Genomic DNA, 22981 nt, shown 5'->3' on the forward strand with positions numbered 1-22981 from the left:
CTTGGCCATGAAGATGATGGAGGGCATCATGAAAGTGATCCAACGTCTCTCTTCACGGTCAATGCAGGGAGGGGAGCCATCACATCTGCCTGTAGCACAGCACACCCATACACCTGTACCAAAAACTGCATAGGACCACAGCAAGGGTACACACCCACCACCGTGTCCTGAACAGACACTCATACCACCTGTACATCACCACAACCCCTGAACAGGCACTACCAACACCTGCACAACAAACCCCTGTCCACCCACAAACACCAACTGTACATACACCATCCACTCCTGCACATGAACTTTACCCTGTACAGGCAAATGCACAACACCCACCTGCACCTCTGCGACAACCCAGACATGATCCCTCACAGCGATACTCACCTCTGAAATTGTGAAGTAGCAAGCACGATCCCCATTGATCACATCCCCAAAACTTTTTCACCAGTGTGAATATGTGTAAATAAATAAAATATCTCTTCAAAATTCAAGACTCTGTTGTGTATCATGTACTGATAGGCAAATGTATACCAATTTTGGTGACCTAGAGATGTGAGGATGTATGTGTGAGTGAGACACATGTACAAGTGTAACCCCATCATTGCAATAAGCCATCGTGTGCAGAGCAGATGACTCCCAAAATATATATCCATATTTTGTACGAGACATTCACAGTGAAGTTAAACAAGATAGAGAAATGATGATTCAAAATAAGATTTTATGTAAAATAAAAGGGTGTGATTAGAAAAATAACAAGGGTCCATTTGGAAGGGAAAAAGGAAAACAAATGATGTTCTTACTACCGAAGGAGAAGGGAACTTGGATTGGGGTGGGGCAAGATAAATATAACATGTCTGGGAGCGTCAGGGGAACCAGTCTATTTACAAGGGGAAAAGTAAATAATTGTCCACAAAGAAAATTCTGTCCAACAGGTCAAGTGTCCTTCTGGTCATCCTCTAGTATCACAATGTCCAGATCCTCTGAGTCCGATATGGGCTCCTGGCTGGCCGGTGCCTGACCCGGCACCATTGGGACACACAAGGGGTACAGGGAAAACAGTGTGGCACAACAGACATGGGGAAACATTGAAGGTGGAGCGGGAGGGATGTTGGGATACAGAAAACAACATGACTTCAGTCTGGGAATTGACACTGGCAGTGAGGGTGGCCAGATCTCGGGCAGTTTCCTATCGCATCATGTGCAGCTGTAGACACATCTGCAGCATGATGCGAGAGGACATGTCTGGCTGACCCACACATGCCCACATCCAGTCCTCTGGTACAGCCACAGGAGGAAAAATGCAGTGAGGGGTTCAGATTCAACATGAGGGGTGTGGTGCATCAGATTTGGAGCCAGTGTTGGTGTCGACCTGGCAGCTACGATGAAGGGGACTGGTTGCAGGGGATGCAGCTGGAGGCCCCAATGGAATGGGGAGCTTTAGAGTTAGGGAGGGGCTGATGGCAGGCCCAGGTTGTGTAGACACCTCGCTGGTGAATGGTCCCGGGGAGAGCAATTTTTCCCTGGCCAGAGATGACCAGTTCTTCCCCCCTTCAATGTCCTCAGCCTCCACCCGGTCCGTAGCACCAGAGCTGTCTTCCTGCTCAGTCCGGGTAGGTATAATCCCCCTGCATCCTGATGTCGAAGGTCCAGTCTCATCCTCTTCTTCCTCACTAGTTGAAAGAGGTAGTAGCCGCCGGAACACCACAGATGTCTTGCGCCGAACCGTGTCCGGCTGTTGGTCCTTTTGGCCAGCTGAGCCCATTGAAATGTAAGACAAATCATGATGTAGTGGTTGTACACATCAGGACAAGACACACCTAGATGAGCCAAGGTCAGACTTTGTTCTCCTCTGATCACACTATACAGTTGTCAGTGTTTATGAGCTTAAATAACGTGTATGTTCACTGTCATCTCCTGATATGAGTCGGACACGGACATCTCACAAGATTTTTGATGGCTTACACATCTGTACTGACCAATCCTCAACTTTTGCATTCTTGTGATCTGTGTGTCTTGTCACTGTTACATGGGCATGTTCCAAACCCAGTCTACAAAAGGAGATCAGAGAGAGTCCAGATGGTATGGAAATGGGCCTGTGATATGGAGTCTCTGCACTTTTACGTCTACACAAATGTTATCTTTTGTGTAGCATTGTATGAGACAACAAAAATGCCGATTGGGGGCACACATCCATATAGGGTCTGGGCTATTAGGTTTGCTAAGCTGTGAGTCTAACCTTTTGATATTCCCTCACAAAAGCTGACAATCCTGTGCCACATATTGGTTTCAGGTAGTGCAGTGCACTGGTGAAGAGTAGTGGCTCATTGTTGTAGCTACCTGTACATGGAAAATTGGCATGCGAGCCACTGTGGACACACTTGGCAACATTGGAAACACATAAGAGTGAAGCAAGGATCTCATACTCTGTCTTGACTCCATGGCACATGATGATCTGACTCAATCAGAACCCAAACTTACTGAATGCAATACAAGTCATAGCATCCAATAGGCATTGGTCTCCCAGACACACAGTGGACAGTGTCTGTATCATTCCTCATCCAATGCACACATCAGTTATGATTCCCTTGGTTCACTGTTAGTGGTGCTGGCAGTGCAAATGTCTGTACAAATGCATGTGTGTGGCTCAATCCCCAGTTGTCATAAATGAAACTACAATTCCCAGAATGCACTCTGTCCTGTACAGTCAATGTGCTACAGTGAGCCTTTTGCTTCATGATGACTGCTGCATAGACACAGAATAGGTGAATGGAGGCATGGGACACACAATGGTACAGCTCTGTCTTCACTCACATCATACTTCCAGACACGTATTGCATATAATGCACTTACCAGGACTCTGCTGCTCATGCTTCTCCAGCTGAGCATAGATGGTCGGCCAAGCAGCACGCAGGTCCCTCCTGTACAGTGGCGAGTGGCGGGGACGATGCACATGGTCCGGTAGACTGGCCCAGTAGCTCCTTGGCCTTGTGCCGGGCCCAGAGTTTTAGGTCCTCCCCACACTTGTGGCATGCCTTCACCTTCCTGGTGTACACGCACACTGCACTGCAGCGCTCACCAATGTTGGTCCAGAGTGTGGCCCGCTCTGCATTACTCAGCTGGTCTTCTGGCCCCCCATATAGCTGAGGCTATTTGGTCAGCACCCCTTCAGCTGAAATGTGTAATTCCCTTTCAGTGAAAGGGGGTGCTCTCTCCTCTTAACCCTCAGCCATTTTGGGGGAAATAAGGTTGAAAATAGAAGCAGGATGGCAGAGGGTCTGATAAGTGAAAGAGCATGACTCAGAATTAACACAAAATGGCTGTCAACAACTTCCTGTGATGTATTTCCTGTCTCCCACTTCCTGTATATCATTTATTGTATGAAATAATAGGTTCCGGTTCAATTTCGAAGCTTGCAGCCCAAAAACTGAATTTCAGGTTGCGGAGCGTCGGGTCCGCATGTGAGGTGCACGCACTGCAACCGGAAATTACTTTTTCGGGCCATAATCCCTGAAATTGAACCGGAACCGATTATTTCATACAGGAAATGACATACAGGAAGTGGGAGACAGGAAATACATCACAAGAAGTAGTTGACAGCCATTTTGTATTCATTCTGATTCATCCACAATCACAGATCAAATCCTATTGTTCGTAGCGGAGAAACCTGAAATGACAGTGTAAGAGAAAATCATAGACATGAAACAAAAGGAAGAACAAACCATTTAATGAGATCTGGGCTGGGGCAAGGGGGTGGGGGCCGACAACATCAAACCTCAGTTTAGTTTTCTCCTCCTTTGCATTATGGTACATGTAGTCCATATTTAGTGCTCAACACAAGAGTTGTGTGTTGTGTTACGGAAAAATGGGGGGAAGCAGTGCTGTGTATCCCAGACACATAGTGCCAGACTCACTCATAACATTTCATTCATGTTGTGGGCCCATGATTTGTGGGGAGTCAAATCTGTTATGGGCAGAAACTCTGACAATGCAATAGTTAGGCCCTTTGTGATTCAGAAACCCATCTTTTTAAGATCCAGGAAGGTCTCTCAGAACATGAAAATCTTTTCCTCTGAGCCAATAGATTCCTTAAGAATATCCACTATACTGATTGCTGGCATGGGCACATGACCTGATGCACTGTCAATCTTTTGACTACTGTCAACAGCTGTGGTTTACTTACAGTTAGTGTGGCTTGCAAAGTAGTGTCAGGATGGAATTTTTGGACAGAGTCGTTATTATCCAACAGGTTGCTCATGTGAAAAACGTGGCATACAGCTGATCACAGACTTGCATACCCTGACCTCTGTAATGTGCAATGGGCCGTTTCCCAGATTCAGAGCTATCCGAGGTACAAGACATATTTGTAAGCCATGCGTTAAAGCTATATTGTGCAAAACACAACAGGCTAATATGATCTTGCACACAACTTCAGGGGAGTATATCAGCATATCAGTATATCAGTATATCAGTTGTGGTCAAGACATCTGAATCGCGATTTCAACAGACCAAAAGTGCGCTCGAGTTTCTATGTGTGTCCTATTGTACCTAATCTGAGGTACAGTGGTTGAATGTCTGTAAGGTGTGAGGAGTTGTAGGGCAAGTGCATAGCCAGCATCACCTAAGGAGGAAAGAAAGGGCAATTGGTTACATTTACCTCTTTAATTTACACAAAACATGATCTATACTTTGGTACATGCAATGTCTGTTGAGACCATGTATGTTGCTTGATAATTCTTACTGTACAATGGTTGTTGTTTATGTAAGGTGTAAACCAAGAAGGGAGCGAGGAAATATTAGGGTGCGTCGCTATCCCCAGTTCAATAATTAGCTAAGCAATGTGGACGAACCCACTGAAAGGAAAACTTACAAAACTCACTGTTGTGGTAAGCTATGTCAGGGGACCATTAGGTTTAGGTTTATGGGGTGGCCAATGCGGACGCGGAGGAGGATGACGTCAAATCCAAGTCCACTGGAAGGAAGACCAACATCCAGGAGCCCAAACAAGGAGCAAGATCAGCAACCAGGCCCAGCTCGAGATGAGCCTCGTGACCAACCTTCCATCCAACATACTTACACCACCTGAAAAAACAGTCCTTGAGAAAGGACTACGGTATGCACCTACAGCCAAGCTGGACAAATTCCAACTGCATTGCGAGCTGGCGGAGTTTTTCCGCAAGCCCAAATTAAAAGAATTCTTTGAGAACTCCCCTGATCAACCTGAGATGGAAACAGTGTGACACTCATTTCAGAACCAAGTCTACTTTCATTCCACCACCAAGTGCCATACCACCGGAAATTACAGTGTACGAACAAGTGGTTTTCAAAGAGATAGAATCCCTGAAGGAAGAACACACATTCCAAAACACCAGCAATATGGAGCATCAAGCCTTAAGATCTCTCATAGCAAATGAAACACTAATCATCAAACCAGCGGACAAAGGCGGAGGCACCGTCATCCTGAACAAGCAAGATTACCGCTTGGAATGCAAACGCCTGCTGAATGATACCAAGAACTATCAAAAACTATCCCAGGACCCCAGTGAATCCCTCAAAACCCGAATTCTCAATCTGGTTGAAGAAGCCGAAAACACTGGACAAATCACAAAACAAGAAGCAAAGTTCCTTACAACTATCCCAGGAAAAAATCAGTACTTTTATACAGTCCCGAAAATACACAAGAACAAGACCTAATTTCCAGTCAGTCTTGACGTTAAAAGTCTATACACAAGACTAGAAGACAAGACAAGAGGACACACTCACGGTATCGAAATTGGCATTGGATAACACCACCTTGAATGACAATACGCCCAATAGATTCATACAGGAATGTGCAACGCTGGCACTCAAAGATAACTACTTTGAGGGAGAAATCTAGCTACAAAAGAATGAAGCTTCCATGGGAACCATTTTTGCTCCAAGTGTGGCAGGTATTTATATTTACAACTTTAAGATGAACTACCTGCTAAACAACAGCATGCAACGTGTTCCCCAGATCGAATTTTACAAACGTTACATAGATGATATCCTCCTGATTTGGGAAGGGGACAATCAGACTTTTGCCAATGGATAAACACCTGTGACCCCAACCTTAAATTCACACATAACATCCATAGGCATAACATGATTTTCCTGGACCTGGAAATGCAAGTAATAGGGGGCGGACTAAAACGCAAAACACACTTTAAGCATACAGCCAGTAACTTCTTATTACACTACAGCAGCTTCCACCCCAAAACCCTATGTGAAAACCTCCCCTACGGGCAATTTCTGCGGCTTCGCAGGAATTGCAGTGACGTACATGACTTCAAAGATCAGGCCAATGCCCTGAGCACAAAACTGCAACACCGAGGCTATCTCAAGAGAATAACAGGGAAAGCAAGGAAAAGCGCATCCAACCAAAACCGGGAAGGATTGCTGGAAACTATAATATATTTCAATGGCGGTATCATCATTGTATGTTTAGAACCATTACCTAGCACATATTATCAAGGTTTAGAGTACTAACTGTTTTTGCACTAAAACACTTTAATATAAAAAAATTTTTTAATTCAAAACATATTTTTTTACAGCACTACGATGGTACAGTCCTGAGGAAGACACGGCTAGGTGTCGAAACGCGTAGACAGGAAACCATCAAAGAGTTTTTATATTTAAAAAGTGTTATGTATATGAAAGAATGCATATGATATAATGCTAAATGCTTTACTATCTGTCAACAATCATGTATTGATTTTATCAAAAAATATTTTTTTATGAAGAATTAAATTGTATTCCATGTGTAAAAACAGTGTTTGATTATTATTTATGTGGTGTTCATCACCAGTCATGTGCTAGTAGGTTGTTAGAATTTGCCTGGGTGTTTTATTTACATATATTGTTTACCCTGACCCAGGAAGTCTATTCTTACCAGGGGGTCCTTGTTTCTCTACAGGATGGATGGAAACGACACAACATACTCCCACGCCTATCCCCCTCATGTGCATTGTAACCTTTAACGATGTTTCTAACAAGGTTTCTCACATAATAAAGAAACACTGGAAGATACTGCACACTGGTACACTGAAGTGGGAACAACCCCTACTTTCATACAGGACGAGCAAATCCTTTAAAGACACCCGGGTGTCCACACGTCCTGCTCCACCTTTAAAAGCAACAAATACAGTCCTTAATGCCTGGGGTCTCCCGAACATTGTTGGCCATTTCCCGTGTGGAAATTGCAGTGTTTGCCACATCACGGAAACCACTAAAAGCCTACAATTGGAACCATGCAAGTATTGGCAAATTGTACAACATACAAACTGTAACACTGCACATGCCATCTACCACATTGTCTGCCCATGCAACCTCACATACATTGGCATAACCAGTTGAAAAATAAATACCTGCATCTGTGAGCATCGCAGCACCATCAGATGCAAGAAAAACACCACATGGGTGACCAGCCATTTCCTAGAGGCAGGTCACACCACCAATGACATGCGCTGGGTTGTGATAGAAACACTAGACCCATAAATGCCCAATATACAGAGTCGACCTCTTGGAGAAGGAGCAAGGATGGATTTACCACCTGTCCAGTCATTTGACTGGCTTAAATGATATTCTGTGGAATTGCCTGAGCAAACCATCATGAGTAATTTCTCTACACAACTGTGGGCATATCCTGACTTGGGACCACTGCCACTTATTTCCATTATGAGGCTATCTGGAGCACAACTGCTGACATTTCCCTATACATCAATAAGTGTAGTGATTACCTACTACCACTATGAGCCCCACCATAGGCATAACTCTTGGTTTCACACTGACACCATTCACTCCTTAACAAGTAACTATTTCCCTTAACTTTCCCTGTCACATATGGGTTAACTTATGAGCCCCCTTTTTTGATAACATATTTATATATATATATAGGAGCTCACTTATGTCTGCACAGTAATGCCTTTCTTCCCACACTTCATTCTCCCGATTGCTACTCTGCGGAGTTCCGTTATTTTATTATTTTAATATTCGAGTACTCTCATGAAGCTCCACTCTGTGACACACTCATTACAAAGAGCCAATGTATCCTTGCCTAGTGCTTGTCTCCTCTCCAATATGGCACTGAGGTCACTGTAAGTTAGCCCAATTTCCCCGATAATCGGTAATCCTCACCTAAGATGGCACCCACGCATGCACACTGAGCAAACAAAGGTGCCCAGTCTTTTCTAACTTAACGCATTCTGATGTGCATGCCCTCGTGTCAGGGACCGCGACTTTCTGATTTAAACTGCCTACACACTGGGCAAAATCAGCAGCCAGTACCACAGGAGACCGCAATAGGTTACTGTGGGTTTTCTGCTTGACGAAAGTGTGACTAAAGATGAGACCCCACCGGCGCCCCAAATTTCTGCCTAGCACTACAGTCTAGTGTAATTATGCGCATTTTACCTGTTTATAGTTTCTTTGCACGCAATCTAATTTATACCTGTATCACACCCATAGCGGCCGCACTAAGTTATGCCACGAGTGGCCACCACCTTGTTGAATTATCTGTGTCACATTTCACCAAGGGAACACACAGGGTCATATACAATCCCTGTTCTATTACACATCTTGTTGGCATGCCACACGCCATACCATAATCATATGGTGTTAGAGACACACTCCGATTGGACTCGCTGCATGCCACATTGCAGTGTCAGAAATACATCCACCGTGAGCTATACGTGCACCATGTGAAGCTACAGCATGCATTTTCACCTGGCTATGACTATGTATCACTGTTGTGCCTACCTACCTGAGACTCGGTAAGTGACACCATTGAAAGATTGCATCTTATGTTGCATTGTTATGTGTCTTGTCTTGTCTTTATTTCTTTACAGGTTTTTCAATTGAGAGTCCGTAAGTATACAGACACCATCAAGCACTACCACACACCTTAGCGCGTGTGTTGGATAATCACATTCACGTGGCGTAATTTTTTGTCACTCACACATTATTCACCAGGTCCTGATGAAAGCCCATTTACACGTTTTTTCTGGGCTGAAACACGTACACCAATATGCGACAAATAGAAGCAATACCTCCATTGGTTGCGCCATTTGTTTTAACCATATCCTCGACCGTCACTAATAAATATATCAGGCAAAGATTCCCAGAGATATTTTTAACTTACACTACTTCACACAAGTACACTACACCCGCTCAGCTGTAATCAGGCTTTGTAGCACAACCAGGGGGCATTTGGCCACCCGGTTGGGACCCCAATGATGAAGCATGACACCAATTAGGTTGGTGTGTGATAGGTCTTTTAAGAAAACCTAATGGTCCCCTGACATACCTTGTTAATGTAAGGTAGCATTCATACATTTCATTTACACATATCCCTCATTTTTAGTGCTTGGTACTTACCCAGTAACCACATGTTGCCAAATTCTCTTGCAGCCATCCGCCGGGCAAGAGGTGACATGTGGATAACAAAGCTGTCATGGGTACTGCCTGGAAACTCTGCATGCACATCAATGAATCTTCCACTGGCATCACAGACAGCCTGCACATTGATGGAATACTATTGGTGTCTGTTGCAGAAGATGTGTGCAATGGGGCGGGTGGCTGAATGGCCATATGGGTACAATCAATTGCACCCAGCACACGTGAGAAGCAAGAAATTAGATAGAAATCTCTAGCTGCGCTTTGTCTCATGTCCAGTGTATGGGGCATTCATATGTGGTGGTGGGCTCTTGCATTGATGCAGCTCAGTACCTTAAGGCTGCACTGCGACTGGCTTGCTGAGAGATGCCTACAAGGTCACTGGAGAGCCTTTGAAACAACCCCGCTGCAAAGAAATGGAGAGCAGAAAGTATCTTGAGATATGCTGGAATGGCATGGGAGGTGCAGGTCACAGATCAAGTTCCTGCTCCCACTCACATACCATCTCCAAGATGAATTCTGCAGGGAAACTGTACTTGGACCTGACATCTTGGCTGGACATCCCAAAAAGGTTGATCCTTTGTCTGAAGATCCTCTCTACTCTCCTCCTCCTCAAGTCTTCTTGGCAAGGAGCAGAGCAACAAACACATTCAGCGACATGTTGAAAGAATGTGTGTGTGTGTCTGCTCTGCTTCCATACATGCTGCAGGGCTCAGAGTGGCTGTTGTCTGCAGTGTGTCAGCTGATGCATGGTGGGGGATGGTTGGTACTTGGACAGGTGTTTAACATTGAGGGAAAAAATCAAATGGCCAGAATGCAGTTATTCTGGCCTGGACACAAAGATTCCGGCCCAGGAGCAGAAATTTGAGTGCGGGATTTCCGCTCCTGGTATGGAAATTCCGCTCCGGGTGGAGAAATTTCAGCCCGAGTGTGGAAATTCTGGCCCGAGTGCGAACATAAAGTTAGGAGTCGTAACTGATTTCTGTGAATACCAAAAATCGCAAGTGCCTTCTGTGAATACCAAAAGTAGTAAGTTTACGATTTTGTCTCAGATTAGTTCTGTGAATCGGCCCCTTTGTGTTTTTTCCATTCCACCCCTGCTCTCCCCTGTTGTGTCACCACTCCTTCTTTCCCGCTTTAAAAGAGTGATCTGATCAACTGGGCAGAAATAAAGGTTCACACATACTCACCATAACATTTAGTGCACTATTCTGGTAACTGGATACCACAGAAACTCAAAAAGAAGAAAACCTTATCCTTCTCCTGTCTTGCCCCTACAATATGGAACGCACTTCTGCCTGAAACCAGATCTAACCCTACTACCTCCTCATTCAAAAAAGAAGTAAAATGGTTGATCTTGAATTAACCCGTTCAGCGCTGCGAACGTCCAACGGTCGTCACGCACACTACCTCGCTAGTGCTGCGCACGACCGTTGGACGTCCGGATCCCGTTAGCGCAATCGAACGTCCGCACTGGGGCGGAATTTGCGGCGCGCTTAACGGGTTAAATACCTTCAACAATAGACCTGAATCCACTCGAGTTGACTTTGATTTTGTGTACACAGCTGTTGAAGTCTATTCTTCTACGCAATTTTGTTACTTTATGCCAACTTTGCTTCTTTTTCTTCCTTTTCTCATTTTGTATACCTAACCGTTTGCTATATGTACAGTATTTACTATATGCATGTCCACTTGTTTAACATGTCTGCTTCTCTGTTCAGTGCTCTGATGCCCAGACAAGTCACGTTTATAACTTCTTAAATAAATAAATAAATAAATTAAATGTTGCAATGACGAGCAGCACTGGTTCCATCGAGGTTCGGTAGCCGAGTATGAAAGTATGGCCCAACAGTGGGGTGCACTGCAATCCAGTTGTCATACGACAGACACCAGAGTACTGAGTCTCTAGGATACAGCCAGAAGCTGAGATGGCACATCCATCATGGTAGTGGGTCTAAAGGGCCAACGGATGTGGAGATGATGCAACCCAAGAATAAAACTGCAGACTAGGTTCTCTCGTTTGAGTGAGGTTATATCCCTTAGTTTGACAGTTAGGTTTTGCCTTTGTTGTTTGTTGCCTGTGAGCTAAAATGTTTTACTGATGTGCCCCAACACAAGAAAAAGAGTAACAGAAATAGATTCTGCTTCAGTAAACATGTTTTGACACTTGACTGTTATCCATACTGGGTCAGGCGGCTTCCTCAGGATTACAGGTACCTCACCTCAAATATTTTGAAGCAGTCCCTAGTTCATAGGGCTTTTTATGCAAGTATTTTTAGTATCATTTGTTTTGAATTGAATTGAAGTATCATTTGTTCTTACATAACATGGGGCATCAGCAGTGGAAATATCCCCTCCTCATAGAATAGATAAACCTTTCACACAGTGCAAGTTTTCCCCTTCACAGGATACGTATAAATCTGGGAGCAGCATTTCAAGCTTTGCTTCCTCAAAGAACAGGTACAGCATGACAGTAGCAAAGCATGCGTCCCTCTCACACAAAAGGCATTAAGTGCACTCAACCATTCTCTTTAGAAAAGAACCATCAGGACAGAAATGTAGGGGACAGACACATCTCTGGAGAAGGTGCTTAAGCCACTGATAGTAATTTACAGGTGGATGAGTGGCTAAATATGCAAGTCTTGACACCATGTTCACGTGGTGATGGTCCACACATCCTGCAAGCCACGCTGTTGTCACTCAGAGACTTTGTGCTGATTCCTGAAGTAGCTGGAACCCTGTAGGTCATTGCTTTTTTGGAGTTCAGCCACAGCCTAAGTAGCTATTATAAAGGTGCACAGGTGCAACCTCTTTGGGAAGGTTTTGAATGCATGCACACCGGATGTAGTGCAATCTAATTCTCAGTCCTGCACCTGTTCAAAATGCTGACTCTAGTGTTTTGCGGTTTATCCCACCTTTTGGTAGGCTGTCCAGCTGCCTACCCCATAGCTGGTATTACACACCAAATGTCCTGTTCTTTACTGTTCTCAGGACCAACATCGGAAAGTCTTGTTAGGAGCAATTGAGAGTCCAAGCAGGGGGACCATTCTCAAGTTCTCAACACTCTGTGGGCTATTTAAGAGGTGTGGATACCAGCCAGCTTTTGTTTGGTTTCTGCAAAGCTGGGAAGAAGGTGCTTCAGTATAGGAGGAGTCAAGAACAATGCACCTGCAGGGATGTGGTCTTCTTTAGAGAAACTAAGGGGCATATTTACAATGTCTGGTGCATCTCTGTAAATCAACAGGAATGCACAACAACAGATGCAACACACTATTGTCCTGTTGCGCCACCACGGATGCGTTGCATTTACAATGGGGCTCACTATGGCGCAAAGATGGGCAGATGTGTTACGCTTCTTGTAGCATAAGGGCAGCCCATTGCTGGAGTCGCAAGCGCGACGCAACTCCAGCAATGTACAGGGGCCCCCCCAAACTTAACGTGGTGCGTCACACCTTACGCCTGCTTCAAGCAGGCATGATGGTTTGACGCAGCGGCGTCGTAAAACTGACTCAGTGATATTTTGTACATTTCACTGCGTCAGTTTTATGGGGTTTCCTGCGACGGTACGCCCACCCTGCAACAGAACGCCCACATAAAACCTGACTTAGGTTTCATGTGGCGCAGTGCTTTACAACGTAACGCATCTGCCTAGATGCGTCACGTTGTAAATAAGTCACAACGTGGGGCATGATTTACATCGCCGCTGCGTCAGGAAAGTGACGCAACGGAGGCGCAAATGTGTCGCAAGGGACTTGTAAATCTGCCCCTAAATGTGTGCAACTTCATTTAAAGGCCCCAAAGAAATAAGTTGCTGGGGCTTAACCTGGAAATTAGTCTTTGGTGTGTTTTTCATTAAAACTAATTCAGTATGCACGTGCGTAGTCAGATTAGGATATCGAGCGCAGGGCGAGGATGATTTCCCCAAGATCAAACACCTTGATTAAGTAGGAAATTTAGTATTCTGTACTCCAAAGGCTATAACTTTACCACCCTACTACACTGATGTGAATAGACTCAGTGTGTGGGTGCGGTCCAGCGTTTGGTGTTTCTAACTGTCTATATATTAGCCACACACTTCCGCTATGTGCTTTCTGTTCTATGTTGCAGCACTCGCAGATCACTCACCCTATCTATTCAATGTACTCATCCCCATGCCTGCTGAAAATCAAATGCCTCATGTTTGGGCCTCACAGGCATAAAAAGAGGGTTTCCGAGACCTGCTGTTCAGCTCTTTAGTGAATCTCGGAATGTTATGAGTTTTGAAGAGACCTAGGAATAAGCTTTTCTATCCAGTGTGAGCAAGATAATTAAGGGGCATATTATCAAGCCTGTGCGCTAAAATTATCGCCGCTTTATCGGCCGAAAACGGCCGATAAAGCGGCGATAATGGGCTTGATAATATGCTCTGTGGAATTCCAATCGAAGCTCATGTTAGATGTCTTCACATCTAACATGTGCTTCGATTGGAATTCGATAGAGCATATTATCAAGCCCATTATCGCCGCTTTATCGACCGTTTTCGTCCGATAAACCGGCGATAATTTTAGCGCACAGGCTTGATAATATGCCCCTATATTTCCACATATATTTTACTGATATCCACGCTAGGTAAGTATCTTTTTCTGGTAAAGTTGCTTAAACAATCCCAGAGAATGAATGACCAATTGGTGACACTTCCTGTGACGTCAATTCCTCTTATGTCACATCATTTGTAAATTAGAGGAACCTTGCCTGTTCCTTTCCTGCTCAGGGCCCAACACATACTAGAACCATCAGGTATGCTAGTTTGCAGTAGCATCTGTGTTGATTCCTACTTCTGGAAAACCACTCACATAAAAAGGTGCATAAGGAAGAGAAAAATAAAAACTGATCTTTGGAATTAGAGAAGCAATGATTAATTGTTTGAAAAGAGTTATCTAAACTGGTTGAAATTCATTGTATGTTGTACTTGAATGCCGTTTTGGTTGATCTACATTTTAGTCACCGGTTTGTCCATAAGGAGTGGATCAATTAACATTCAATAAAATGTGTTAATGAAGTATAAAGGAGCAGAATTATTGAGAACACATGACTAGTTCGCTGATTAGCAGTAATTCACTCCCCTCCCCATTCAAGAAGATGACAAAGTTGGCCCAAATAGGTAAAGACGCTACAAAATGATACCCTTGACCTCGCAGCCCAGGCTGGAGGAGCTGAGAGGAGTAGTAGCCAGGATATAATGGGTGGGGGAGAAGCCACCTTGATCCAAACATGGGTCCGGTAAGGCAAAAATCGGGGAGACTTGGGTCAAGTGAGGCCAGTCCTCATTGACCCCCTACTCTGGTAGTCAGGAACTTGTAGAAACGAAAATAATGCTCTAGCAACACGAACACCCATATTCCTGGCAAAATAATCAGGTGGGTTCAGATAAAGAGTTTGGAGCACTCCTCTCACTGAATAACCAACCATTTTGAAGTGCTTAATCCCAGTAAAGGCGCACGACAATCTAAATTAGGTCTGGGAATGTATGCATGATCCTCCATCGGTTTCCATATACCTCGGCCAATCATCCTCCGGCCTTCGACTCACCAACCTCCCCATCTATTTATCAGTGTATGCCTTTCTCAAATCTTCTTCCCTGAACCGGCCTCTATTTTTCAGATTTTCTTCCTCTGTACCAGTATTTGATGAGGGTAATTGGCAAAGACTTGCATTGTATGGTCTTCATATGTGAAGTCATGGAGTATTTTTCACGTACAGTAGTTGTAATCACATTCAAAACCTGAGGTGTACCATTGTTAGGTGACACCCTGTGGCAGCCAGGTTGCACTTCATATGGTAGGGTACATCTCCGTCTCTTCTACTGTGTGTATATCTCTGCGTCCTCTAGACCCTTGGGCACTATGCTCTCCTTAAGTGAGTGGGCTCAAACCAAAGCGTTAAATGTGTTTATATAATTGTGTCTGACAGACAGCATCTGAATGCCCTGTACAGAGAGACAGCAGTAGACAAGCAACATTGGAAAGCAGAGAACGCAAAGGAAAATGACTCCACGGTTTCTGTTTCTGAGGATGCCGAGGATCAAGCACAGCTCCAGGAATTTTCATCTGGGTGTACTTGGCTGGGCCACGATGGGCCCAATGTTTGTCACTTCTGGAGGCAGCCTACAAGCCCTAGATTATGTCATATATACTCCCAAACAGGCACCACCAAAAAACAGTTGATTCTGTGTGTATACATAACATGTAAAGGGTAGGGGAGTGGTAAATTGAGATAAGGTTAATTTTATGATTTAGGGATGCATAGTGGTAAAGGAATGAAAGGGTGAATTTAGGGTTTAGGGATGGGTAGTGGTAAATTGAACTACGGGTAATTTTAGGGTTATGGGGTTGGTAGTGGAGAAGGGATGTATGAGAAATTTAGGGTTATGGGGTGAATATTAGTAAAGGGATGTAAGCATTTTGTGTGTTGTAGTCTTCGTTTCTATCGAATCAATTAGACAAACACTGAATACCAATGATTTGTGAGATTATTGTGTTTGACTGAAAACAATGTGCGTGTTAACGTGGAGGGAAGTTGCAATCCTATACACAGGCCAAAGCTTCTGGCACGTCCAGAAAGTGAGATTGGAATCACCAACTCTCCAGGCTGCTATCCTCCTGTCTTATGCACAGGAGTTAAGGGACACCACATTACTTGAAGTGTTAAAATAGTATTTCTACTATCTCAAACAACTGAGTAAAAGGAGCAAGGAAAATAAACAAGAGTAGGTTAACATAACAGAACTCTACAAGAACTGGTGGCAAAGCAGAGGCTCAAAAAGTGAAGATGTGCAGAAAAAATCCTTGAGATCAAACGTTGAGGGTCCACAAGAAGTGAGGGAACCCAAAGTAATCACAGTCTACCTCCAAAGAGCTCCTATCCCATAAGATTTAGGATGCCATTTAACCATAATTTCAAGATGAGTCCCCTAATTAATATGCCACCTTTCACCCCAGACAGACTGGAAGCTGGTTGAGGGCAACTTAGCAGACAGCCATCAGATTCATGGTAGCTCACTCTGGGTTAATCTATCCTTTAGTCTATAAGTGCAACTACACAGAAAACTTTGCAGTGATGCTGGCTGTGGAGTAGAGCCAACAGCAACTCATCACATCAAGCACCACGCATGCAACTGGCTCACAGAACTGCCTACATCAATTATAGGGTTTTGCCTCTTTCACAAGAGTTGGTTGCCTACTGCAGGAGATTAAACCCTACACCCCTAAGCAGGAGGTACACTCCTTCTTCCAGATTTGAGTGACTTCCCCAAAGTACAATTATATACAAATGGTGACCACTAAAGCAGCATTAAATAATCTGTGCATTTCCACCAATCAGAGTCCAAAAAAACGGATTAAAATTCGTCTGTTAAACTTATGATGGTGTGTCAAACTCTTCGCTGCATATTTTTACAATGGTTATCCCTGAGAATAGAATGCTCAGGGGGTAATCAGGCCTCTGCAGCCTTTCGGTGCAGGGTGCCCCTAACCCTCTAGGGGACCCCTAACCCTTTAGAGGGCCCATTCATCCCAATCCCAATGATTATCTGTGAGTGAGATATGGGTGGCTCAGGAGCCCTCATCACATTCTGTAGAGGGGTCCCATCATTTAATGTTACGCCACTGGGAATATTCTGGCTCCATCAGGGTCCAGGGGACCCCAACACACCAGCCTGCTGACCCAACCGCGGTCCTCGGAAGGTGCACTGTGTTCTCACATCACACAACCTCCAATAGTTGAGGAAGAATTTAAAGCGTTTCGCTATAATGTTAAACTAAAATAAAATGTAGAAAAGCCTCACTTCTAAGAGTCTTCATCTCTGGCGTGGGGTCTAATGTAAGAAGGAAAGTGGGCCCCCTATTTGAACTGTGAAATATCGCAATAATCAGGGGTCAGTGCCCTCCTCTGGCCTCCGCACCCTGGTGCTAATGGACCTGCTGCACCCTGGTATCACTTGTCTTCTGCTTACCAGCGTACCTGTCCTCTCCTCACCCTAACATCCCTAACCTCCACCCAAAGTATCCAGTCTCTCTAAAATAGATCAATGCCTTAGTCTACATTCTACAGTTCTATATTCAAACATTTGTGGGGTTTTACATCCCACACATAGATTCGCCGCATTGCTGGTTTATAGAGGCCTGACCGAAATTGTAATGTCTCGGCCAGCACAAAAATGACAAAATCATCTAAGGCCAGCATTGTTTTGCCTTTCATACTAAAAATAGTAAATATAAGACAAATGCAATTTAAAATGTGTTCACAGTTACACATATGACCAGATTGATAATTAAAGTAAACAAAATCAGAAAGGGAATGTTTAAAATAAACAATGTTGCATTAAGTTCTAATTATAGATCATGTCATAGCCTTTGCTGTATATGAAAAAGTGAATAAATGATCAGCATGTTTGTGTGGGAAAGGGGTCAGCCCGCCCTACACACCCCCACACATCTATGTCCCGCAACCTGTTCTTATCTGTTTTGAACTTTACAATCAAACTTTTCCTCCCAGCACGACCTGATATAGCAGTAGCTGCAGGGCTCAGGAAAGAGTCAAGGCTTTAGCGGGCTTAATTTCTGTCCACAGGATCTGGAGATGAAAGGTGAGGCCCACAGAGTACACACACCTTTTGGTGTGTGTTCTATATACTTGGGGGTTGTGGGGTGGTGGAACTTATTTTGGGACCCTCTCCCCTTTTTTGTGACGGATGAGGCCCACAGAGTAGCAGGCAGGGCCGTCTTTTGGCATAGGCGAGTTGCGCCCAGGCCTAGGGCGTCAATCTTAAGAGGGGCGAAAAGAACTGTTTGCATAAAGGTCCTACAAACAGCAAAGCCATCTACCTTGGCTCCAGTAATTTTTTTTAAAGTGCTTAAAATCATTCTTAACTTGCTGCAAGCAATGTTTTTAGCAACCTATCAGCCCTCAACCTTGTGCTCCTATCTACCTCTCACCCCCTGCCGCCACACATCAACATCCCCCTCCCCAACAAACAAATAGGAATCTGTCTGAGGGAGCAAAGTTGTGGGTGATTAAGGTGCGCTAAGAGAGCTGTAGAAATGTGTGTTCTGAGACAAGTCGCTGCCTTTTAGGCATAGGCGGTGAATTCCGTTCAGCTCACAAAATTTGTGGAATTTGGGTAATTTCTCGTTCTGCAGAGAACGTTGAATTGCCAAAAATTCTGCGATCCGCGGCTTCGTGGAATTTTTTGCTTGTTCGTGATTTCAAAATGCGTGTTTGCAAGATATTTCTCTCCAAGCAGGCAACCAGCGTTCGCGAACAGGAAAAACAGCATCGCGAACGGGCGGAACAAGCAATTCAGTGTGTTTGCAGAACTTTTGCGTGCTCGCGGACATTTTTTTACTGTTTCCTGGAGCTTTGCATAGCGCGACTAGGCACATTCCACTCACCCCTACTGCCTTTATGTATTTAGTCAGGGACTGACCTCTTATAAGCGCCTGCTGCCTTATTTTATTCATCCCAAGTAGTAAAGGTCACACATTTCTTTCTACCCAGGGTGCTATTGGAGCAATGATCTACCCTAGTAGGGGGCAGGGCGGAATGGAGCCCCCAAACAGCAGCAAAAGTTGCTCTGGAGTAGGATAAAAGCAGACTAGCAGGAAATCCAAATTACTGGGCGTGAACAGAGTAAAGGATTTAGTCCCCTTGCCATGCCCCTAATGTACCTACACTAGTAAGTGGAGACAAAGACCACTTCTCTAAAAGGAGATTGTGATTGGGTCTCCTTCAAGACAGAGACCCTGTCCCAGTCATGCATCTCAGGTACCAGTAAACAGGAACTTTAAAAACACCACAACCTTTGGCCGACAATACAGAGAAAGAGGAATTTAACAACCATGTTTTCCCTTGGCTTTTATGCCTTCACTGAGAGGGTCAAGTATCAGTTTGGTTGGCCCTGGCCCATCGGCCCACCCGCTAGAATAAGGCCTGCTGGGAATTAGGCAAAATGATAGGGTGAAGAGGCTAAACCTACAGTATCTGACAGGCTCTTGAAAGGAAGTAGCTTTGTATGAGTACACGAGTGCTTACTTATTTAAAGGAGTGGCAAGTGCTTTATGATTCAGATAAGACAAGAACGTAGATTCACCTCAGACGGGGAGAAGAAAGACACCGGATCGTATCCGTGTTACAAAACTAAGAGGGAAAACTGATAGACGGTGCTGTGGAAGCAAGAATGTAAAGGGGGGGCTCTTGGCCCCCCCGCCCGCATGGCGGCGCGGCGACCGTCCCCCTCCTCAGAGCTCCTCGGTGGAGGGGCGTGCCCTTCCGGGCGCGCCTCGCCACCGATTGGTTTGCGCCCCCTTTGACCCGGATGTCATTTTAGGGCTTCCGGGTCGGGGGGGGGCGGGCTGCAGGAGGGGCTGGGTGGGGGCGTGCCGCCCTCACCTGGCCCCTTGGGGATAAAGAAGCGGGGAGCGCCCAGGAGACCCTCTTGTTCTCTGGACGCTCCCCCACAGTGTGTCGTGCCCCGCGCTCGGGGCTTCTTGTTTTATTAATCTCTCTGTTTATTTTACAGGCAAGCGGGTTCCAGGGCTGCCGAGTTGGACGCATCGCGAGCGGATTTTGAACCGGGGCATCGCGCTCGAGCTGATACCTCCGTGCAAACTGAGTAGCTGGGGGAGCGGGTCGGAGAGCAATTGACGGCAGTTTACACGAGGTATTTTGCGGGAGGGGGGGGCGCCGCATAGCGGACCCGTGGACCAGCCGGCTAATTAATTAAAGGTACCGGCGCTTGGGTAATACACGCGACCGGGGCGTGATTCAGCTGAGCTGCGATTTCCTTGCCGGCGCCTGGGTAACACACGCGACCAGGGCGGTATCGGAGGAGCTGCAGTTTCCTTTGTTGGGTAGCGGGGCAGCATTACGAGTGTTGGGCATTACGAGTGTTTTCCCGCCGCCACAGCGACGCAGGAAGGGTTACCGTCTACTTTCGTGGTTAATTTGCACTCTCTTTCATTCACCGCACTCGTGCTGGGTTGTGCAGTTGATACGGGGAGAAGCGAAGCAGGGTCGACCAGGGCAGGACCTGGATGGGAGACCTTTTACTTTACTTGAGAATTTCATGTACAATCATTCTACAGTCAAAAGAAAGATTGGTATTTGTATTGTAGTGTTTTTAGGTTTAGTGAAGGTGATTGCAAATTTAATATCGATTCAAATTGGCTGTTTTGAGATTGCAAGAAATAGCGATTAATAGGTTATTGTGGGTGTTTATATATCTGCTCAGGCTTTATATTGCACGGTGTTGATACAATTTTCTATTCCAGGCAATTAACTACATTTTTGGTGCAATTCGATTACCGGAAGGGCCGGAAGGCGTCGTTGATCCAATACCGCCTGGGTGCACGCAGGACTTATCGGTAAGAGGAGAGCGGGGGGCTAGCATTTCATAGCTTCTAGTTGCCGCCGGGTGGGTCTACGTTAGAGTTTACTCACCCCTGACAAACCGGATAAGCCGGGGCGTTGCGGTCGCTGTTGCATGGTGCTTACAGCCCCCTGTATATCCTCCAGCTGGTGAAGGTACAAAGCGCACGGTCTGTCAGCATAAGGAGTGTAGGGCAGTGGTGTGGGAATCATGCCAGGGCAAAGGGGAGGTAAAAGGGGGTCTAGCATGCAGGCGATGATGCAGGCCATGATGCGGGAAATGGCGCAAATTAACAAACGATTGGGTAAGGTTGAAGGGGCCCGCATGAAGGATAGATTAGCTGACCCCCCGGGCCCATCAGGGAGGCCTGTGAGGGAGAGAACGGCTCCTTTGCCAAGGGGTGATTTTGTTACCCCTCCTAAGAAACCCAGAGCAAAAAAGCCGAGGTTCGGTTCCCCAACCCCGGTGCCTTTAGACCCAGTCCCCTCTGTACCAGTGCCCACGATACCAGTGCCAGAGGCACCACTGCCAGCGATCCCAGCACCAATGGCACCGGTGCCCCCTGCTGCTCCGGCTGCTCCTGCAGCACCTATCTCCCCTCCACCTGGAGGCCTGGCACCAGTCCCGGGTGGGTCATCACCATCGGCTCCATTGCCTAATATGCCTGGACCCCCAGATGTTCCTCCTGGGGTCCCGGATGTGCCGGCGGGCAGTCCGGCCACAGTCCCTGTTGAGTTGGAGTCTCAGATAGCGGCATTATTGCCTTGGTTACGAAAAGGGGGTGTGTGTCTTCCCTCAGCCGACCATGCGGCTGAAGCAGTTAAATTGGTGGAAAAAATTAGGGCTGCAGCAGCGGGTGATAGTATTGCGTTGCCCGTATCTTCTTCACTTGCAGGTTCCAGTCCAGCCCAGCCAAGTGGAAATAGTGTCCCACCAGCACAGGCGCCCGTGAATGGTAAGGAGGTGGCGCTGCCCTTGTTGGGGGACGGCATTATGCCATCCAGGAGTGAAAACTTAGGGCAACATGTGTCTCAGGCAGTGAAAGAAATGATTTGGGCGGGGAAGTATGTTTACATTTATTCCTTGTTGTTGGACAATAGGGAGATGGAACAGGCTAAGTTAATGAAGGAATGGATGCATCCAAGTGAATGGAGGGCTCAATGCACTAGGTTCAAGGTAGAGGAAACGTTGAAGAATTGGATCAGGGCCTTTGCTGTTCTCTCCGCGATCACGGCTGAACGGCCCCCAAATGTCCAGGCAGCTATGTCTTGTTACATGAGTAGGATTGTGCGGTGGAGCGATCAGTATACCGGCGATGCCTGGAAGGAGTATGATATTAATTTCAGGAAGGCCAAAGAGTTTAATGCATCTTTAGCGTGGGACACGGTGGATTCCATGTCATGGCACCAGCAGTTCTCTGGGGACACGGCCCCTACACAGTCTCCAAGTGCTCCCAGGGTGTTCCCCGCCAGGCCCCAACAGCCCTTTCGGTCACACCAGGGCAATGAGGTCCCCGGGAAGAATAAGGGGGGGGGGTCAGAGAGAAAAGGGGTGTGTTGGGACTTTAATAAGCGCTCCTGCTCTAGGCCCCAGGGTACCTGTAGATTTAGGCATGCGTGTTCAATCTGTGGTCACCCGTCCCATCCCGAAACCGCGTGTAGGAACAAGCAAGGTAACCACGGTCACAGGGGAAAGGGGAAGCCTGAGTAAGTCGGTCCAGCTGGCCCCTCCAACGCCAATAGACGTTTTGGCAATGATCCCCTGGTTGAACAGATACCCTGATCGCACAGCTGCCACTCTATTGCAGGAAGGTTTTTCTCAAGGTTTTAGGATCCCAGCAATGGGTTACACAGGTAGCCCACACTGCAGGAATCAACTTTCAGTAACACAGAACCCCGGGGTGGTGGCCGTTAAGATTTCCAAAGAGTTGTCCCTAGGTAGGATAGCAGGCCCCTTCCAAGAGGTGCCTGTTCCCAATTTTGTGTGCTCTCCCTTGGGAGTAGTACCCAAGAAGGAAAGGGGCCAATTTAGACTGATTCATAACCTATCGGCCCGAAGGGGACATCCTTGAATGATGCAATTGATGAGGGGGTTTGTAGTGTCAGGTATGCCTCATTTGATCAGGCGGTTGATTTACTGCGTGCCCTGGGTACGGGTGCATTAATGGCAAAATCT

General features: G+C 46.0%; 1 protein-coding gene across 1 annotated transcript; it reads left to right on the forward strand.

Annotated features, from left to right (window-relative positions):
- Window positions 1-21052: 21052 nt before the first annotated feature.
- LOC147683532 (uncharacterized) lies at window positions 21053-22516 on the forward strand. The gene has a single exon (XM_086942544.1). It carries the CDS (start codon window positions 21053-21055, stop codon window positions 22514-22516), a length of 1464 nt encoding a protein of 487 aa, XP_086798670.1.
- Window positions 22517-22981: the final 465 nt, after the last annotated feature.

Source organism: Lissotriton vulgaris, chromosome 11 (assembly GCF_964263255.1).
Source record: "Lissotriton vulgaris chromosome 11, aLisVul1.2, whole genome shotgun sequence".
NCBI lineage: Eukaryota > Metazoa > Chordata > Amphibia > Caudata > Salamandridae > Lissotriton > Lissotriton vulgaris.

What these genes read in the sequence shown, in the direction of transcription:
- LOC147683532 (XM_086942544.1), top strand. Translation starts at nt 21,053, where the DNA reads ATGCAGGCGATGATGCAGGCCATGATGCGGGAAATGGCGCAAATTAAC.